Source organism: Micrasema longulum, unplaced genomic scaffold (assembly GCF_059751315.1).
Source record: "Micrasema longulum isolate JH-2025_06_02 unplaced genomic scaffold, ASM5975131v1 h1tg000838l, whole genome shotgun sequence".
Taxonomy (NCBI): Eukaryota; Metazoa; Arthropoda; class Insecta; order Trichoptera; family Brachycentridae; genus Micrasema; species Micrasema longulum.
In genome coordinates this window covers 345,163-364,555 of record NW_028278030.1, presented here as the reverse complement: position 1 = coordinate 364,555, position 19,393 = coordinate 345,163, and the positions used below count along the sequence as shown (strand labels likewise).

The window sequence follows — 19,393 nt, the reverse complement described above, 5'->3', positions numbered from 1 at the left end:
GTCATGTACAAGGCTAAGGTACTCGGAAAAAAATCGTTTTTTATTGTCTGGAAATGGGATGTTCGACCACTGATTTGCGGGGTGATGAATTTTGAAATATAATATTAATAATTAAAGTTTTCTATGAATTTGATTCCCCGTTATTAGGAAAAACCCACCCCTTCCACTTCACATTGCCTTCCCCCTTCCATCCGACCCTACCAGTACTAATCTGTGTATGTATTTATGTTTAGTTCACATTTACACCTGAGGATGGGTAATACTAAATACCAGAAACTGGTCGTGTTTTTATGTATTAAACTCTTGTGTGTAAGTTTACAGAGTGTTTCATTTTAGATAAATTCAAAATGTTCTTCCACAGAGTAAATACTGAAACGATAAATACTATCTTGTACCAATTTCAAACCCATATAATACAAGCTTATGTTCTAATGTCTCGCGGTATGCGACCGATTTGTGATTTTTTTACATTGTAAGGTAGAACAATGATTTAGGTATTGCCAATTATTGTTTTTTTTGTTTATTTATTTTAGAATGCAGAATATCAAAATCCTCCGTCTCGCGTGTGAAGTGAAGGCGGTAAAAAATATAACAGTTGTTTTAAAACAGTTATTCATCCGAAACAGCTAATGCAAATAATTAAAAAATGATGATTTTTTTAAACAGTTATTTCGAAATAGCCGAAACTGTTACAGTAAAGAAAAAAAGTTATTAAATTAAACAAAAATACAAACAAACCATCATGCCGTATCCCCGTAGGGGTAAGCAGAGAGGATAGAACGCGATATCACTCTATCTTGGCAAAAAGACCTCGCTTCCTCTACATTATACATCTTCTCATGCACGCACGCCGATTATTCCTATTTTTGACATGTCCATCTTCAAGTATTTGATGGACTTGATCGTGCCATGTCTTTCTCGGCCTTCCTCGTTTTCTGCATCCATCATCTTTCGTTTCGTTCTACATGTCCGAGCCAACGCAGCACCCCTTTCTTGATTCTGTCGATAATGCATTTCTCAGACTTACACACTTCACGGATCTCGACATTTGTGCACTTATCATACATCAAATTAAACAGTTTCTAAAAATAACAATGTGACTGTGCGTGAGTAAAACCGTAGCTCTCCCTTACTCACCAGGGAAACAAAAAATTAATCCTGAGATCAATTTCTGAAGCTGTTTCATAAATAACAGTTTATAGCAGCGTGCCTCGTGACAAATTACAGATTAATTAACATTGAGAAACTGTTCCAGCAGTAGACTAAACTAAATATTTTGCCCACATGGCTCCAAACTGTCATCATGAAACAGTTTGCTTTTACGTTACACAATTATTTTATTTGATTATAAACCTACAAAATGCAATGTTAAGTAGACGAATGAGAGCATTTTCGACACCTCTTTCTTCTCTTTTTCTACCAAAGTTGATCGCGATATTTGCTCAGTGTACGATGAAGATACTATGAATTATTAACAAATTTATTTATTTATTCATACAAAGATACATTCCATAAAAAAATAATAACGTATTCCTAACTGTACGAGGCTAAGAGCCCTATTTGGATACAATATAATGGAAAGTGGAAGCATGCGTATTAATTAAGGAATAAAATAAAATCATAACACAAACATAAATTTTAACAAACATCTGTACAACACGCTTAATAGTATATTTATATATATTTTTTTAAGTTTCATTGATAAACCCTTACGGGTTACATACATTAAACAAAATATTTTTACTTTTAAAATTCACATTCTACTGCAATTGATAATATTTTTAACATATTTTGTAAAGGTTGTCTGAGTCTTTTGCTTATTTTGTCTGGTAGTTTATTAAAATCCTTTTTTTTTTTAAATACAAATCTATGCAACGTCTTGCAGCAGTCTCTTGCAGTGGTAACTTTCCCCAGACAAAATGCAAACTTGTACACTTTAACAATTTTTTGAGTTTGTCCAAATTTTTGTTAACAAGTACTGGATTCAATTCCCTTGCTAGCTGTTGATACTAACATATTACGACAGAGACGAAGAACGTTTGCGAGAATATAATATAGAAGTCGATGCATCTACAGGGCTAATGACCTGTCATTGGCTGGCTTAAGCGGCCACTTTACACACTTTGTAATATTCACAATTCTGCCCATATTCGAACATCTATATTCCTTCAGTTTTTTCATTTGTTGATGTTGCATTTCATCAGCCAATGACAGGTCATAAGCCCTGTAGATGTCTAGACTTCTATATAACCTTCTCGCAAATGTTCTTCCCCTCTGTTGTGATACGTTAATATTGTACCTTTCTCCTGAAAATGGATTTGGTTTTGGAGAACTTAATATAATGTTCAACATATTATAATGAACTTTATTAAATAAAAAAATAACTCGCCTACAATCTGTATTGAATGCTGCAGCGAGACTTATTTTCGGAATCTCTAAGTTCAGTCATATCACTCCACTACTTCGGGAACTACAAGGGCTAAGTTTTCCACAGAGGGTCAAATACAAACTCTGTTGGCTTATGTACAAGCCACTGCACAACTCTGCTCCGGAATATCTAAGGGAACTATGCATTCCAGATGAACTAGCTGACAGGCGTCTCACGCTTAGATCAGCTACGTCTACGGCGAGAGGAAAAGTTATTATACCTCTACGCAAACAGCGCACGAAATTTAGTGAACGCGCATTTGCGGTCGCAGGCCCTACGGCATGGAATGCTCTCCCAGCAGAGGTGCGAGGCTGTGAAAGTGAAGTGATGTTTCGGAAAAAACTTAAAACCCACTTGTTCTCTAAATCATTTTAATAAATCCGTAGCATGTGACAACAAAATAAATTGTATTAATTAAATTACAAATTTAAAAGCTTCAATTAAATTAATTTAACAATAGAATCCCTATGTAAAGCGCCCTTGAGGTATTTTATTACAAAAATGGCGCTATATAAGATATCCATAATTATAATAATTGAACATTCTCTAAATTGTTGTAAATTAGCGAGGAAGAATATATTTTGACTATTTTCGACTTGAATTTCGAGAGATCGCATCGCATTTCGACAGCATTTAGCCTATTTTTATTCTCGTTTTTTTTAATACCATACTCCGCTACCATACAAAACGGTTAAAAACTGTAATTTTTTATTTTTTTTAAACCGCCGTAACTTAGCAAAATAATATGTTTTTTTTGTTATTTTATCTGTTATCCTTCCAAAAATAAATAAATTAATAAAAGTACGAGTGTAAACCAGGCGAAAGTGAAACCTTTCAACGCAGCGGTTAAATATTACAAAATATTAATTACCCGCTCGACCAGTTGGGTGGACTAAAAGTGTCCAAGAATACTGACATCCTTACATGTCGTGCACCGAACCTCGGCTCACTCGAAGCGTGAAGTGGCGTCCACCACGAGCCCACCACATCCGTCCCACGAAGGATGAAACACGTGGCTGCTGTAATATCAGAAGGCCGGCACACTAAACTTGGTGAATCAACTGCGAAGACGCATTCACAATACCGTTTTATACTGACCAATTCTAGAATATTTTCAAAACAATTTCGTATATTGGATTATATTTGTCACTGTGTATTTATTTATTCATATTTTTTCTCTTACAAACTATAATTAATAATAAAAATAATGTGACCTCACTGGGGTTACCCGTGCCGAGGACACTTCACAATATACTTAAAAAAAATATTTTTACATTTGAGAATAAACAAAGAAGATTAACTTAACAAACAGAGATAATTAACAAAATGTTCAGACAATTTTAAACACTACGTATTTATGTTTATAATTAATTTATGTACATTTATATTATTTATATTACTAAACGCACAATGAAATAACAAAAATCTAACATAAGCTAAAAATATTCTTAAGAGTCATTTAAATTTTATCAGCAAATAAAAATATTCCTGAATTAAAATAAAAATCTAATAATAAATTTTCAAAGAAAAATACTGTCGTAACTCATTTAAAAAAATTAATTAATAGATAAATATTGTAACAAGAATACAAATAAATACTGAGATAATTATTCTTAAAGGATTGTTTTTTGTCGTTTGCACGGGCAGCATACGATAATGAGTAAAAAAGGTTAACACGTCTTTCAAAATATTTAATTTTATTTAAGTTTAAAAAAAATTCCAGACACAGACAAAAAATACATAAAGCACAGTTTTAACATCTTTAAGGAGCTGCAGAATGTCCAAACAAAATTTAAAAAAAAAAACAGCACTTTAGCTGGTTGGGAATTGAACCCGGGAATTTGCGCTCTGTAGACAAAGGTGCTAACCACTACGTTACGAGGCGGACGGATAATTTAAAATTACAATTATTGCATGAAATTGCATTTCTTGTCGAAATCAAATAACATTACAAAAGTCCATAGAAAAAACAAATCGAACCAATGTTGAGATTATTCTACGATACTTTTTTTAATCGATTTATCTTTGATGGATATTTGATGTTCCAAAGACCACCTAAACAAGCAAGTTAATGATTTTTGGCCCTAAAGCAGGGGTAGGCAAACTGCGGCCCGCGAGCTGACCAAGGCCGCTGTTATTTAAATATTTTTTATTACATTTATTTATTTAACTTTTTATACATTAATTAAATTGTACATTGGCGAGCTTTCTTCCAACCAACCAATAAAATATACAAAACAAGAAATAACAATATTTACATACGAATTAACTTAAATCAATACTAGTACTCCATGGGAAAGAGAAAAAGAGGATATATTAAGGAAGAGAAAGGGTATATTTAAATAGAGATGCTTTAGTAATATTTAATGTTGGATGGGAGATGATTCCACAGTCAAACCGCATGGACAATATATGAGTTAGAGAAGAAAAAGGAATTTTGGATAGGTTTTAATTAAGAGAGTGCTTTGAGAATTCAGTTTTAAAAAAAACCAATTCACTTTTACTTAATAGACAGTGAGGAAGTTTAATACAACGGAAAATTGGATTTAAAAGAACGCGGTAAAAATTAAAACATTTAATTGTACTGCTAAGTTTCTCGAAACTGCACGAAAAAATTAACAAAAATTATTTAGATAAAAATGAACTACGTTAAACGACGTCACCAGTTCTCCGAAATCAACCAATTACAGAGTGTTGTGATACATTTCCGACTGCCGGAAAGTCAACCCACCAATTAGGATAACTCACCGTAGAAAACTTGAGACGTCACAGCGGAGTAATTTTAAAATCACAAAACTTAGAGAAAAAAAAACAAAACATCACGCCGTTTCCCCGTATTGGTAGGCAAAGAGGATAGAATGCCATATCACTCTGTCTTTGCATAAATACCTCGCTTCCTCTACATTCATACATCTTCTCATGCACGCACGCCGATTATTCCTACTATTGAGATGTTCATATTCAAGTATTTGATTGACTTGCTCGTGACATGTCTTTCTCGGCTTCCTCGTTTTCTGCATCCATCAACATCGTAGATCCTTTTAACCGTTCTTTCGCTGTCCATTCGTTCTACATGTCAAAACCAACGCACCCCACCCCTTTCTTGATTCAGTCGATAATGCAAGTCTCAGCCTTACACAGTTCACGGATATCGACATTTGTGCACCTATCATACATAGTTTTACCACACATTTGCCCGAGGGATCGCATTTCGACAGCATTTAACCTACTTTCATCATATTTTTTTCAATTCCATACTTCGCTTCCATTCATTAGAGTTGGCATTAGAACTCCGTTGAAAACTGCTAGTTTAGCCTCTTGCGATAAACATTTTTTTGGCAAAGTAGATTTCGGTGCACCGTTCACCCTGTTCCCGGCACTCACCCTCCTTTCAATATCTTTCTCGGTCTTTCCATCCCTAGTAAACATACTTCCCAGATACACAAATTCTTCTTCTCCTCCATACAGAAAACGGGGAAGACCGAGAAAGACATGGCACGATCAAGTCCATTAAATACTTGAAGATGGACATGTCAAAAGTAGAAATCATCGACGTGCGTGCATGAGAAGATGTATGAATGTAGAGGAAACGAGGTATGTATGCAAAGACAGGGTGGTATGGCGTTTTTTCCTCTCTGCCTACCCCTACTTGGAAACAGCGTGATGGGTTGTTTGTTTGTTAATTTCTTAATTAGTTCTTTAGTTAATTTCTTAGTTAAGTTTAACAAATAAAAAACTACTTAACTTCCCCATTGAAGACAACTCTGCTTACTTCCGTTGTAACGCGCTCAGTTCCGCGGCTCCGGAATATCTAAGAGAACTACGCATTCCAGATGAACTAGCTGACAGGCGTCTCACGCTTAGATCAGCTACGTCTACGGCGAGAGGAAAAGTTATTATACCTCTACGCAAACAGCGCACTAAATTTAGTGAACGCGCATTTGCGGTCGCAGGCCCCATGGCATGGAATGCTCTCCCAGCAGAGGTGCGAGGCTGTGAAAGTGAAGTGATGTTTCGGAAAAAAACTTAAAACCCACTTGTTCTCCAAATCATTTGAATAAATCCGTAGCACGTGACGACAAAATATATTGTATTAATTAAATTACAAATTTAAAAGCTTCAATTAAATTAATTTAACAATATAATCACTATGTAAAGCGCCCTTGAGGTATTTTATTACGAAAATGGCGCTATATAAGTTATCCATGATAGTAATAATAATAATAATAATAACCGGGCCCTGACAGGTAAGTGTAAATAAAAGGGAAAGGTTTGCCTACCCCTGGCCTAAAGAGTAGTCGTTTAAATGGATGTTTTGTATTTGTGAGGTCTTGGGTTTGTTTTTTGGCTCCTAGGTACATTTATCCTTGACAATGTGCTGATGAAGCTTATACAATCAGAAAATTACGTGACCTCATCAAATCCGTAGTGAAAAAGTATCGGTTTAAAGTATAAAGCGTAGGCAAATAATATTTGACGCGTGGTTATCTGTTAGATGTCACCTCCATCAATTTTTTTAACGCACAAAAAAAATTAAACACTATTCTACGCCACACACGAGTAAAATATAAATATGACAAGTTTCGGGCATTCAGAATTACCCGTCATCAGGTGTTCATCTTTTTATATAAAATTCTTCTGTACGTGTGATGTCACTGAACTTTTCCTAAACGGTTTGACCGATTTACGTGCGGTTTTCAGCGAAATGTAGATCTTTGCGCTACGCGTGTTCGTAAATATTAAAATCTTTAATCAAATTTGTAATAAAGAAGTTAGGAGCATATTTTTTTTTTCGTTGATCTACCAGGGTTACATTCGAAGAGAATGCAAATGCAAAAAAATGGAAGAATGATGTTTTTTTGTGACATTATTAACTGTCGTGCAATACATTTTTGAAAATCGCATTCATGAATAAAGTGTACCCCGGTTTTTTTCCCATTTATAAGAAAAAAGTTGCATTATTTTTGTATTAAAATCTTAAATTAAATTTATTATAAAGTTGTTAGGAGCATAAACTTTTTATTTATTGATCTAACAGGGTTGCGTTCGACGAGAATGCATATATACAAAAAAAATGGAAGAATGTTGTTTTTTCGTGTTTGAAAAGGGATTGTTTTTTAATATTTACTAACAAAATTCGCTTTTTATGGATCCTAGTCTGATTCCTTCCTTTCATTCCCTATAATTTCTTCGATTTATTTATTTTTACAGGATTTTCGGTAAAACTAAAATAATATTGACTGGCATTCAATACATTTTTGAAAATCTCATTCATGAATATAGTGCACCACTGTTGTTGAGAAGTGTTTGACATTTGCCAAAAGAATTCTATATTTGAAAAATAATTATTTTATGATTATAATTCAACCATAAACAAGTACCTAGATACCTACTTTTTAATGGAAAGTCGGTTTTTAAGCTTATAGCAGGCAAGCCAACGTTCGGGCTGGACGACGGCTGTCGGGTCCGCTAGTTTAATATAAACTCTATTGAAATTTATTTCAACAGAGAGGGAAAACATTTTTGAGAAGGGAATATGGAAGTCTAGGCATTAACAGGGCTTATGACCCGTTATTGGCTGGTTTAAGTGGCCACTTTACACACAATGACGGGTCATAAGCCCTCTAAATGCCTAGACTTCCATATTCCCTTCTCAAAAATGTTTTTCCTCTCTGTTGAAATAAATTTAAATATGAATAACTCCCTAGGGAGGAAATCCAGCCAGTCTGCAAGCATTTGGACATACTCAAACATTGTTTATATAAACTCAATCAAAATAATTACACAAAACTCGAAATCAACTTTGAGTGCTTGAGCATGTTTTTAAAAAAAGATATATTTTCTAGGTAGATTGAAGAATAAAATAGATAAAAATACTGCAGAACTCACATTGAAAATTTTAATTATTTTACATACATATATGTAACTGCTCTACAGTATTATTTCCAGCCAATGACGGAAATTTAAATAAATTCGAAGTACTTTAAAATAAAGCCGTGAGAAATATTAAAGAAAGGGAGATGTAATAAAATAGAAAAAATGCGAGACGAACTCAATTGGATTCCAATAAAAAAGAGACTGATTTAATTTTTTATTTTTTTATATATATACGGCCTAAGCCAATTACAACAGTTACATGAAGAAACGTGAATACAAGAAACTGAACAAAAAGAACATAAAACTATGTAGCGAAGACAAACAAGGGCAATACAATAATGGTATACAATATATACATAAAAACTAAATGCATAAGATTTCGAGCTAAACCATGCCAATCCAACTCATCCCACACTGTTTTAGTCGCGAAGATATCTACGAAAAGCCGGAAGATCTATCCCAAAGAATTCCAAGTCGTGTGATGAATCGACCAATCTACACATTCTGGACATTGAGGCATAAAAACAAAAGTTGCTCTTAGAAGATGTAAGGCCTAACTTATTAGATTTCCTTATACCCGGTTTAACTATTTATAACCGATATAAAAAAAACTTACTTACAAAAATATTTATTACCTATAATAACAATTCACAGGTTATTTCATGCTTAATTGTGATAAAAAAATAAACACGAATAAATTATAGAATTCGTTTTAAACTTCTCTTCTTCCAAATTTTGATTTTTTTTTCTAACGGTTTTCTCCATGTTCTCGATTACACTGACAGTAGTCTCAATTCGACTTTGACGTTTGTTTGTGTTGTTATAAAAGTTACTGCGCACGCGCACATATCAGTGTTGACTGTTTAAAAAAATAAGTATGAAATAACCTGTAAATTGTTATTCTAGGTAATAAATATTTTAATAAGTAAGTTATTTTTTATATCGGTTATAAATAGTTAAACCGGGTATAGTTATTTATGATGAAAGTAGGTTGAATGCTGTCGAAATGCGATCCCTCAGGCGAATGTGTGGTAAAACAATGTATGATAGGTGCACAAATGTCGAGATCCGTGAAGTGTGTAAGGCTGAGACATGCATTATTGACAGAATTAAGAAAGGGGTGCTGCGTTGGTTTGGACATGTAGAGCGAATGGACAGCGAAAGAACGACTAAAAGGATCTACGATGCAAATGTTGATGGATGCAGAAAACGAGGAAGACCGAGAAAGACATGGCACGATCAAGTCCAACAAATACTTGAAGATGGACATGTCAAAAGTAGGAATAATCGGCGTGCGTGCATAAGAAGATGTATGAATGTAGAGGAAGCGAGGTCTGTATGCCAAGATAGAGTGTTATGGCGTTCTATCCTCTCTGCCTACTCCTACGGGGAAACGGCGTGATGGTTTGTTGTTGTTGTTGTTGTAATATAAACCTGGTATAAGGAAATCTAATAAATAAGGCCCTTAATGTTTGGAATATAGAAAATATCAGACAGCCTAGTTGGTCTGGGACACGGTAAGCAAGTAGATTAATTAGTTCTGGGGAATCAATTTTTTAAACATATTACAACAGAGATGAAGAACATTTAAGAGAAGGTAATATAGAACTCTAAGCATCTACAGGGCTTATGACCTGTCAATGGCTGGTTTAAGTGGCCACTTTACACACTGTGTAACATTCACCATTCTGCCGACATTTGAACATCTATATTCGTTCAATTCTTTCATCTGTTGATGTTTGTGAAGTTAAAGAGCTGAAACCTTTATTTATGCGGGTGAGATTCATCTAATTAAATTATTTCACCTACATACTAGGCAACGCTATATTACCTTCTCTTAAATGTTCTTCATCTCTGTTGTAATATGTTAATATAAACAGCTCCCCAGGGAGTTGAATCCAGTCCTTGTCTACAAAAAATTTGGACAAACTCAAAATATTGTTAATCAATTTTTTTATTTACAAATTTTGTAAAGCAGGATCTGATCGAAAATATTTCTCTGTGGGCTAATGAATCAAGATTGTGAAATTTTAAAGAAGTTGTATAATTTTACAAATTTTAGTTATATGAAGAATGAAATGAGTTTTAATGTTATGTTTACTGTAAGATGATGTAAATAGATATGTAATTAATTTGATAATGCCCTAACAAGACGAAACGCGTCACATTATACACTCCAGTATATTTCAAAAGAAAAAGTAAAATTAAATCCAACTAAAGTATTTTTATTTTGGATACCTTACCAAATAATAATAAAAATGTTAAATACAAACAATGCTTTATAAGTTGTTCTTATAACCGGTTTAAACTACAAAAGGGTCATGAATTATTATTTTTAATTTTAATGTCCTAGGCGGGGCACAATGCAATATTTCTTCAATTTCTTTACAAAGCAACCCCTTCAAATTTGGAAAGGACAATCTTTTTTAAATAGGGGTGGAGCTATCGGGTTCAACTTAAATATCTCAATTTGAACATAAGTTTTTTTTGTTATATTTTATTGTAAGACAGATGACAAAAGAAGAAATTATTCTGGTTTACATGAGTACATGATGAAGTACTGATTTGAAATGTACACTTGAATTTAAATAGTTATATTTGTTTTGAGGGGAGTTTATATAAATGTCCTTCATTTGGGAAACATACTTGATATTATTTTTCGCCAACATGAATGTCGACGACGGTCGATAGCTATGTATAGGCGAAAAATCGGTTCATAACGATAGTTGAAAATCGAGCAAAGCTGAAATCGCGTAAACCTATATAACAGCTTTCTAAATAAATAATAAATAAGTAAAAATAAAATACGTTCCACCATATTAATCAGAACATCATGAAAATACCTGAAAGTATTTTCCTGAAAACATTAACCGGTTTTCCTTCACTCGAAGTCACCCCTATTACAGGCACTTAGTGTTTTCAACCCCCGTAAATATTGACACAGTAAACCAATATGTCAAATATTGACAAGAAACTGTCAACTTTGCGCCGTCAAGCTGACATGTCACTGTTAAACTGTCAATCACGTTAATAATATAATATTGATGTAAAGACAGCGCTCAATTATAGAACACAAGTATTTAAAATTAGGCGTATTTTGTTATGTTTGAATCCAGAAAAAAGCTAATCGCATTTATTCGTCGTCAGGTGAAGGACTATACTTAGGTACCATAGTCTTCATTTTATGATGTCTACGTCAGACATCTTGAATCAGTACACAGATGATTTCCAAGACGCATTAAAAAAGTTTTCATTAAAAATATATATATATATTTTTCGCCTATTTTCAAGAAACATTGCCATATAATTTAATACTCTTATTTCTACCGCGCGTAAGAAGACCTTTTTTGTATCCGATTTCCAGTTAGGCTAAAATTCCTCATTAAATGCCCCTTATTTTACCGTGTAAAAGAAAACATGTTTTTAGGCCAATTTTCCGAACCCCTGAAGTTTTTTACTATCGGGAATACATTTGAAAAGACTATTTGTATTTATAATACAAGTTATTCACAAATCAAAAAAATGACTCGTAACCTATCAATTTACCTTAATTTAATTAAGAGAGTTTACATTCGTTTTTTCTCCTTTTAATGAGTATATTTATATGGTATGCAATAAATATATCTAGCTAAGTCTATGTGTTGAGTTGGATTTTCACGCTGTTCAATTATTTTATATAGTTATACTGGAAGTTATTCTTCTAATCCAATTTTCTCTTCATCTTCAGGTGGGAAAGAGGACTCCGACGACGTCGGTTCAGCGGGCAAGGGCTGCCAGGGAGGGCCACTGTCCAAGAAGCAGAGGAAGGCCCGGACGGCCTTCACGGACCACCAGCTGCAGACCTTGGAGAAGTCCTTCGAGAGACAGAAGTACCTGAGTGTGCAGGATCGCATGGAGTTGGCGGCTAAACTAGGACTTACGGATACCCAGGTCAAGACTTGGTACCAAAATAGAAGGTAGGAAAATCAAAATAAATATTTAAGTTATTGGATCACGTGGCAAGAGTCTGAGTCTTTTCAAAACTTTTCGAATGGAAATGGATCATTGATATTTTTTTTTATTATTGGCAATTCATCCTACGAAGGATGATTTCAGGGCCTCGATAATGGTGGAAAGATAAAGACGTCTTACCTTCACCTGGACGGTATAGTTGAAGAGAAATTCTCTCTAGCGATTAAAAAGATAAGCTATCGATCCTCCCACCATCAAGTTTTGATGTAAGTACATCGGTTTTTACCGACGTGTCCAGAACCCCTCGATACGTTTATGTGCGCATTAAAAGCGACAAAAATTTGGTTCCACCGAGCAATTTTTCGTTTTGAGGTTGGCACTTTTTTTCTTGAGAGAGTGAATTAAGTAAATTTTGAAGCCGAATTAAATTCTGACATAACTGTCAGTTTAATAAAACGAACGCTTAGATGCAAAAAATAATGTCGCTATGTTCTGCCCTATTAGCATATAAGAATACCTAAGAGTTTGAAAATTTTCGCTGCAAACAATAAATTTAGTTATTACATTTTTTCCCTATCTTTCTGAGTGGTGGGTATAGAAAAGTTAAAGGAGCCGGCTTTGTAGTCAATCGGGAAATAAATACAGACGATCGTTAAGCGTACCGTCTAGATAATTTCTAAAAGTCATATAAAACTCATGTTGAAGCGAGAATTTTTGGTTTGAATTAGGATTTATTGGAGTTTATAATCGGTTTGAAGTGGGCACTTTTTATCACAGAAGCCTATTTAAAATATAAATGAGAACTATACCTGTAATAAATTTTAGGTATAGTGTTGTTTAAAATTTTGACAGCATTAGCCACCTTTTACTCTTATCTTTCCAATGAGGAACTTCAGCCCTACGGGAAATTAGATAGAAAAAATGTTTCTCGCGAGCGGTAAAAAATAGAGCATTAAATTGTAATTCTAAGTTTCTTGAAAATGTATGAAAAAAATAATTAAAAATATTTTAATGAAAACGAACTACTTTGAACCGCGTCACTAGTTCATGAAAATCAACCAATGATAAGAGGGTTTTGAAAAAATTCGCGAACGGACCAATCGGCAAAACTGATTGAGAAGAAGTGGACGATAGCTTGAAACGCCACACGTGGAGAAATTTCCGAAATAAAAAACTTAAAAATATCAAAACGCTTAAGCTCCCATACCCTCGGGTCTGAACCAAGACTCGGCCACCAGGATATAAAAAAAGGGTTAATTATTATATTTGTTAATTATAATTTTAAAATCGCTATCATATTTGTTCATTTGATGAGTCGTTCTGATCAGATTTGATGTGTAATTGTATAACAGTTGGCGACTGTAGAAGTTATAATTTAGGAATTACTTGATGATTATAATGGAGTCTCTTTTACCTCGTGTTAGACGTATGTTGTTTAGAAAATCACATTTATCGGAAACAATTATCGAATATACTTTATTAACCATGCCGTAGCTCAATACAAATAACTATAGACGTGCTAAAAAACACAACAAAATAAAATATTAAAGTTAGTGTATGACCTTCCCTATCTAACAGCAACTAGAGATCTTTTCAAACAAACTAAGCAATTTTATATATGACTGAACTCTCTAACTAGAATCAATAAAATTTATTCATAAATTAGCCACTAGCGTATTTGTAGACGAAGAACTAAAACTTGTAAAAAACTGTAGTCTACATGGACATAATTTGAGAATATCAGAAAAATATTAATAACAACTTTCTAAAACAAGACAAGGACAACCAGACTAATAGACCATGGACGGAAATTACACAATAAACTACCAGACAAAACAAAACAAAAGACTCAGACAAACTTTTCAAAGGATGTAAAAAATATTATTTTGAACACCAGAGTATGGAATCACTATGTAAAGCGCCCATGAGGTATTTTATTACAAAAATGGCGCTTTAAGTTATCCATAATAATAATAACAGTGACCGTGAAAACCTTCGCACGTGATTATTACAGTTTTTTTTGTATGAAAGCGGTCTGGCTGTTTTTAGCAGAACATAGAATTGACCTTACTGCACCCGATAACACAAATATCTATTTTTTTAATATTGTTTCTGCATATTAATACAACGTACAAATAGCCAAACGAACGTACGAAACGATGACTTTGATTAGCGATTTCGGCTGAGAATATTTCACGATTTTCTCATTCGGATCTGTAACAACGATTATTTAAAAAAATGTCGAAATCGCTTCTTCGTTTCTAGGCGTAAAAACCAGTAGCGGTTCGAGTCTTTATCAAACAAATAAGTGCACCGGGCCTATCTGCTTACAAAGCCCGGAGCGACAGCCAGGGTCCGCGGCCTAATAGCTCCGTGGAAGTATCCGCGGAGGTTAGAGAGCCGTGTTATTAGCAGGAGAGGGACATGGAGAGTCGGGCGGGTCTCGTAGACCGGGATCGGTGCGAGCTGAAGGCCCGCCGGCCCGAGGACCCCCGAAAAAACCGGCGAAAGTGCGCAGTCATTGCGCCATGGCGCCTGCCGAATTCAGAAGAAAAACGTGGTATTTCAACAATATTTATTATTTAACACTTTATTTATTTATTCATTCAAAATAACACTAGTTTAAATATTAATGAACTTATTAAGGCTTTTTAGGCTATGCCCATGTCAAGCCACAGTAAATAACAATAAAAATACATAGTAAAATGAATTAGATCAAATTCGGTAGTCAGATGGCAGAAGGGACCATCTGTATTTTTGTCCATGTTTTAGTTTTCAAAAAAAATAATTAATATTTCAGTAAATACACGCAGCAAAAAAATAAAAAAATCAGCGTCATTTATAATGGTAATTTGTTATTGAAAAGCAACACTAAAATATTTTAGTTAGTGGATTAAAGTCTTGAAATTGAGACGTATTTCGGCTCTCCTGAACATTTTTGAAAATTACAGATGGTCCCTTCTGCCATCTGACTACCGAGTTATAATGACATAGAATAACAATCTAGAAAAAAAGGTAAATGTAATAAATAATAGAATTCCAAAGAATACAATGCAAAAAAGATAATCAGAAATAATTTTTAAAATATAAATTATACAAATTGAGAATCACACATAATCAAATATCAACAAAATAATAGTAAAATATAGTAGTATTAAAAAAAAACAAAATAAGAGTATCATTAAAATCAACAGAAAAAGAATATATATTTAAAAGCATAATTGAAATGATAATTGAGATATGTTCTCTAGAAACTCACTAAGAAATATAAGAAATAGGAGCAATAAATAATATGCAAAATAATAGTACGTACTAAATTAAATTATACAAAAATACATAATGAAAAAAACATAAAATTATCAATATATATAAAAAGCAAATAAAAGTATGAAAGGAAAGCAGATTTGTAAACTTTTGCTAATCTCGAACTTTAATAAAATTGACAACCTCGTCCCTATCGATGTGCAGCAACCAATTGCAAACATTTTTCTTAAATACATTGGCACTTGTGGAGTTTTTTTATGGCTGCCGGAAGTTGATTAAAAAACAAAACATTATATTTGTATAATTTTTTTATATTTTATTTAATCCAATATAAAAAACAAATACATAGTTAACAAAAATGTTTATACAATAGGTAGGTACATTCAATATTTTTTTTTATGGATATTGCCACTCCACTACAATACATATATGAGGGTACTATTTGCGAACCCGGCAAATTCCATCTTTCTTTATTTTGAGCAAATCGCAATAAACTGATATAATACTTGACTTCAACTTTTTTTAAACAATTGTTTTATTATAATCAGTAAATATTTTACACGTAAGCAGTGCTGACATAAGCATGATTATGTCAAGAAACTGTAGAGAAATAATAAATTTAAATTATACATTCCAATTTTACAATACTCAAGTAGAGGTTGCCATGTTTGCAACAAACAAGACAATTTAAAAGTCAAGTTCTTACAAATTAAGCCGTATTTTGTACTGACAATGTTATAATTATTGTAAAAAATTGTATTCTGAACAAGTTTCTCTTAGAATCTCACTTTTTTTAGATTTTGGATTTTGCCGGGTTTGCAAGTAGTACCCTCATATACATATGGGCGGGCATATTGCCTTAAGGCAATTTCTTCCTACCTACCCAAACCGTTTGGTTTGAGAAAATTACAAATACATGGACACATTGAATCGTACAATTTTATACAAAAAATAAAAACAAAGATTGACAAAAAAAAAATTAACACCATACTATGAAGAAAGGAGAGGGGATAGGAAGGAAAGAAGAAGGATAAAGGAACAATTTAAACATTTAGATAGTGACATTTCAATCTTGACTTAAATGTAAATAAAGAAGGGGCGTCGATGTTCCATTGTGATCGCGAATACGATAAACAACCACGGTGAGAAATTGTTATCACGTCGCTTATTAGCACGTCGATAGTTATTTGTGATTGAGCCACTGTTGTTCGAGTTATCGTGAGCTTGGTCTGGGCCCGCCACGATACGATTGCCGGCAAATCCCCTGTATTTACTCACCGAGTTTTTAGTGTTTAAGCTGCCGATCTATTCCGCTGTGGCACTTTGTCTTCTGATTCACCGCCACTCCATCTACCAGTCATTCTGCTCATTATAAACTGAATGGGAAAGGTCCGGTGTCTAATGATCTGGTGTCAGCAGGCGAGCAGCAACAGCTCTTGGCTACCGAGCGGGCCTAATAGTGGATCAAATTTGAGTTTATAACCTCGATGGTCTTATTTATTTATGATTATTAATTATTTGTTTTTGATATTGTTGATTCCATTTCATGCTGATGGGTATCCTAATCAATCTTCACGCACTTTGTGATCTTGTCCCTTCTTTCAGACGTACTACTCCGCGGTGGAGGTCGGGGAACAATTTTTACTTTTTTTGCAGCTTCAGTCCCGTGGAACCACTTTCTTGAGCGGATATACGTCGACCGAATTGTTCATTTATAAATGCTTTATAGTTAATTCATAACATTTTAATAACTAATACAAACTTTAAATAACATTACTAATTTTATAAAAATTTCTTAACACATATTTTTTCAATTAATAAAAAATATTTCAATGCTTTCTGGTAAATCCAATAAATTTAGGATATCTTTAATAATTGCTTCCGATGACTTGAAATCAACAATTATTATCAAATAGACACAAATGTTTTCAAATTTTAACCAAATATTTTTATACAAATAACAGTAACATAGAAATTTGTTTAGTCTCCCATCAGTCTGACGATGTCGGTCACGACAAAACCCGGTCACTGGTAAAAAAATATAAAATAATTATAAATAAAAGTTGAATAAAACTTTAAAGTATTTTTATTATTATAAATAACAGTATTGAAAAATTATTTCTTAATAATAAAGATAAAAACAGTTTATCAATTAATTCAGTTAATATGTTTCTTTTTTGGGTGATACCGTATGTGTTGGATTTGTTCCGACGTATCAAGTATTGTGGCCTATGTCGACTAGTGTGACATCACAGCCACGCAAGAGTCAATAAATAAAAGAAAAGTATGAGAATACAAATTATCCAATTATTATTTAAATAAAATTTATAAACTACTTCCACAATCTATTAAAACAATTAGCAACGAGAAAATGTTTGAAAAGACTTTAAAAAATGGATAGTGGAGCTAGGTAGAAGTAAAATGGATTGTCTCTTTCGCCCAAACCAATATTGAATCAACTGCTCCACAAGTGTACAACTTATTTTAGGTTTTTGTTATTTAATTGTGCGTTTTGTAATATAAATAAGATAGATGAACATAAATTAATTATAAACATAAATACATAGTATTTAAAACTGTCTGAACATTTTGTTTATTAATATTATTATTATTTATAAATTTATTGCAAAAAAATAATATACACACTTAATAACAGGGAATCTATATAAAACCAATTAATGTAAAATGAAAACGGAGTGTTCTCTGTTTATGATAGTTTCCATCTAACATGGCTCCGCCTGTTCTAAGATGGAGATTTTCTATCTTTATAGCATATAGCATATGTAGTCCTATACTAATAAAACGCCCTTGAGGTGATTTTCACAAAAACGGCGCTATATAAATTATCCAAATATAAATAAATAAATAAAACAATCACATAAAAAAGAAAAACTTAAACTACTTAATTATAAATGCCTAGATAATCAAATGTAAGAAATTAAAAATCGTTATTATACAAATATAAAGTATATATATGTGCCAAGAATACATGTTACTTAAACATAAATAATCTAGTATAATATATAATCAAACAAATATAAAGCAATGAAATACATAAAAATATAAATAATATGTGTACCAATTATATAAAGTACTAGGTTTTTTGATTTACATATATATTTACATACAGCTTCAATCCCTCGTACGAGTTTTGAGATTCTGTTTTTATCTTCATTGATAATCTTATCGTTTTTTTTATTCCTTATTTCATATGTATTACATTGTTGGTTAAATTTGATTATATATTTTTTTAATTTAATTTATCCCCTTAATTTTTTTATGATGTATAAATATTCCTAAATTATATTTTATTTGTTGCTTTACTGTGATCGAGCCAATTTGTTTGTGCGTTCTTTCTACATTAGAATACATATTTCTTTTGATATCTCTTGTAGGTATATCTATAAATATACATAATTGTTTTTAAATTAAAGCTGTTTTTTAGTTATCCGATTTTATAAAAAGCTTTGGCTTGCACATGTAAAAAATGCTTTTTTCATACACAATATTCATGTGATGAGGAAAAGGTGTGACTAAAAAAATCTAAAAGTTTTTCCTCTATTATCAATTCATATCAAAGATATTATATTCAATACAATTCTATGAGTTCCTCTAATTCTTAGAACATATTGTAGAAGTAAACAAATAACAATTTTTAAGTTCATAACAGCAAAAAAGTTATATCCGTCAGATTCGGCGAACCTTCTCTATCATTAACCTTCTTAATGTGAGTCCGAAATTAAAAGATTATAGAGGTTCTGTAAAAGACCTCTGATTTTAGAATACCCGAAAAGGTCGTTAGTTATATAATATAAAGTCGTTCATTGTCACTAAAAGTGGTTCTAAAGTTAAGTTTTCTGTATCCAGGCGGAA

At 32.7% G+C, this 19,393-nt stretch overlaps 1 protein-coding gene across 1 annotated transcript in view; it reads left to right on the top strand.

The window, feature by feature from the left end:
• Window positions 1–19,393, top strand: part of LOC148278707 (uncharacterized) — a 117,922-nt gene that overhangs the window by 69,527 nt on the left and 29,002 nt on the right. Inside the window, exon 2 of the mRNA XM_088230983.1 lies at window positions 12,033–12,261. Coding sequence (XP_088087109.1) covers window positions 12,033–12,261 — 229 coding nt within the window. The remainder of the gene's footprint in view (window positions 1–12,032; window positions 12,262–19,393) is intronic.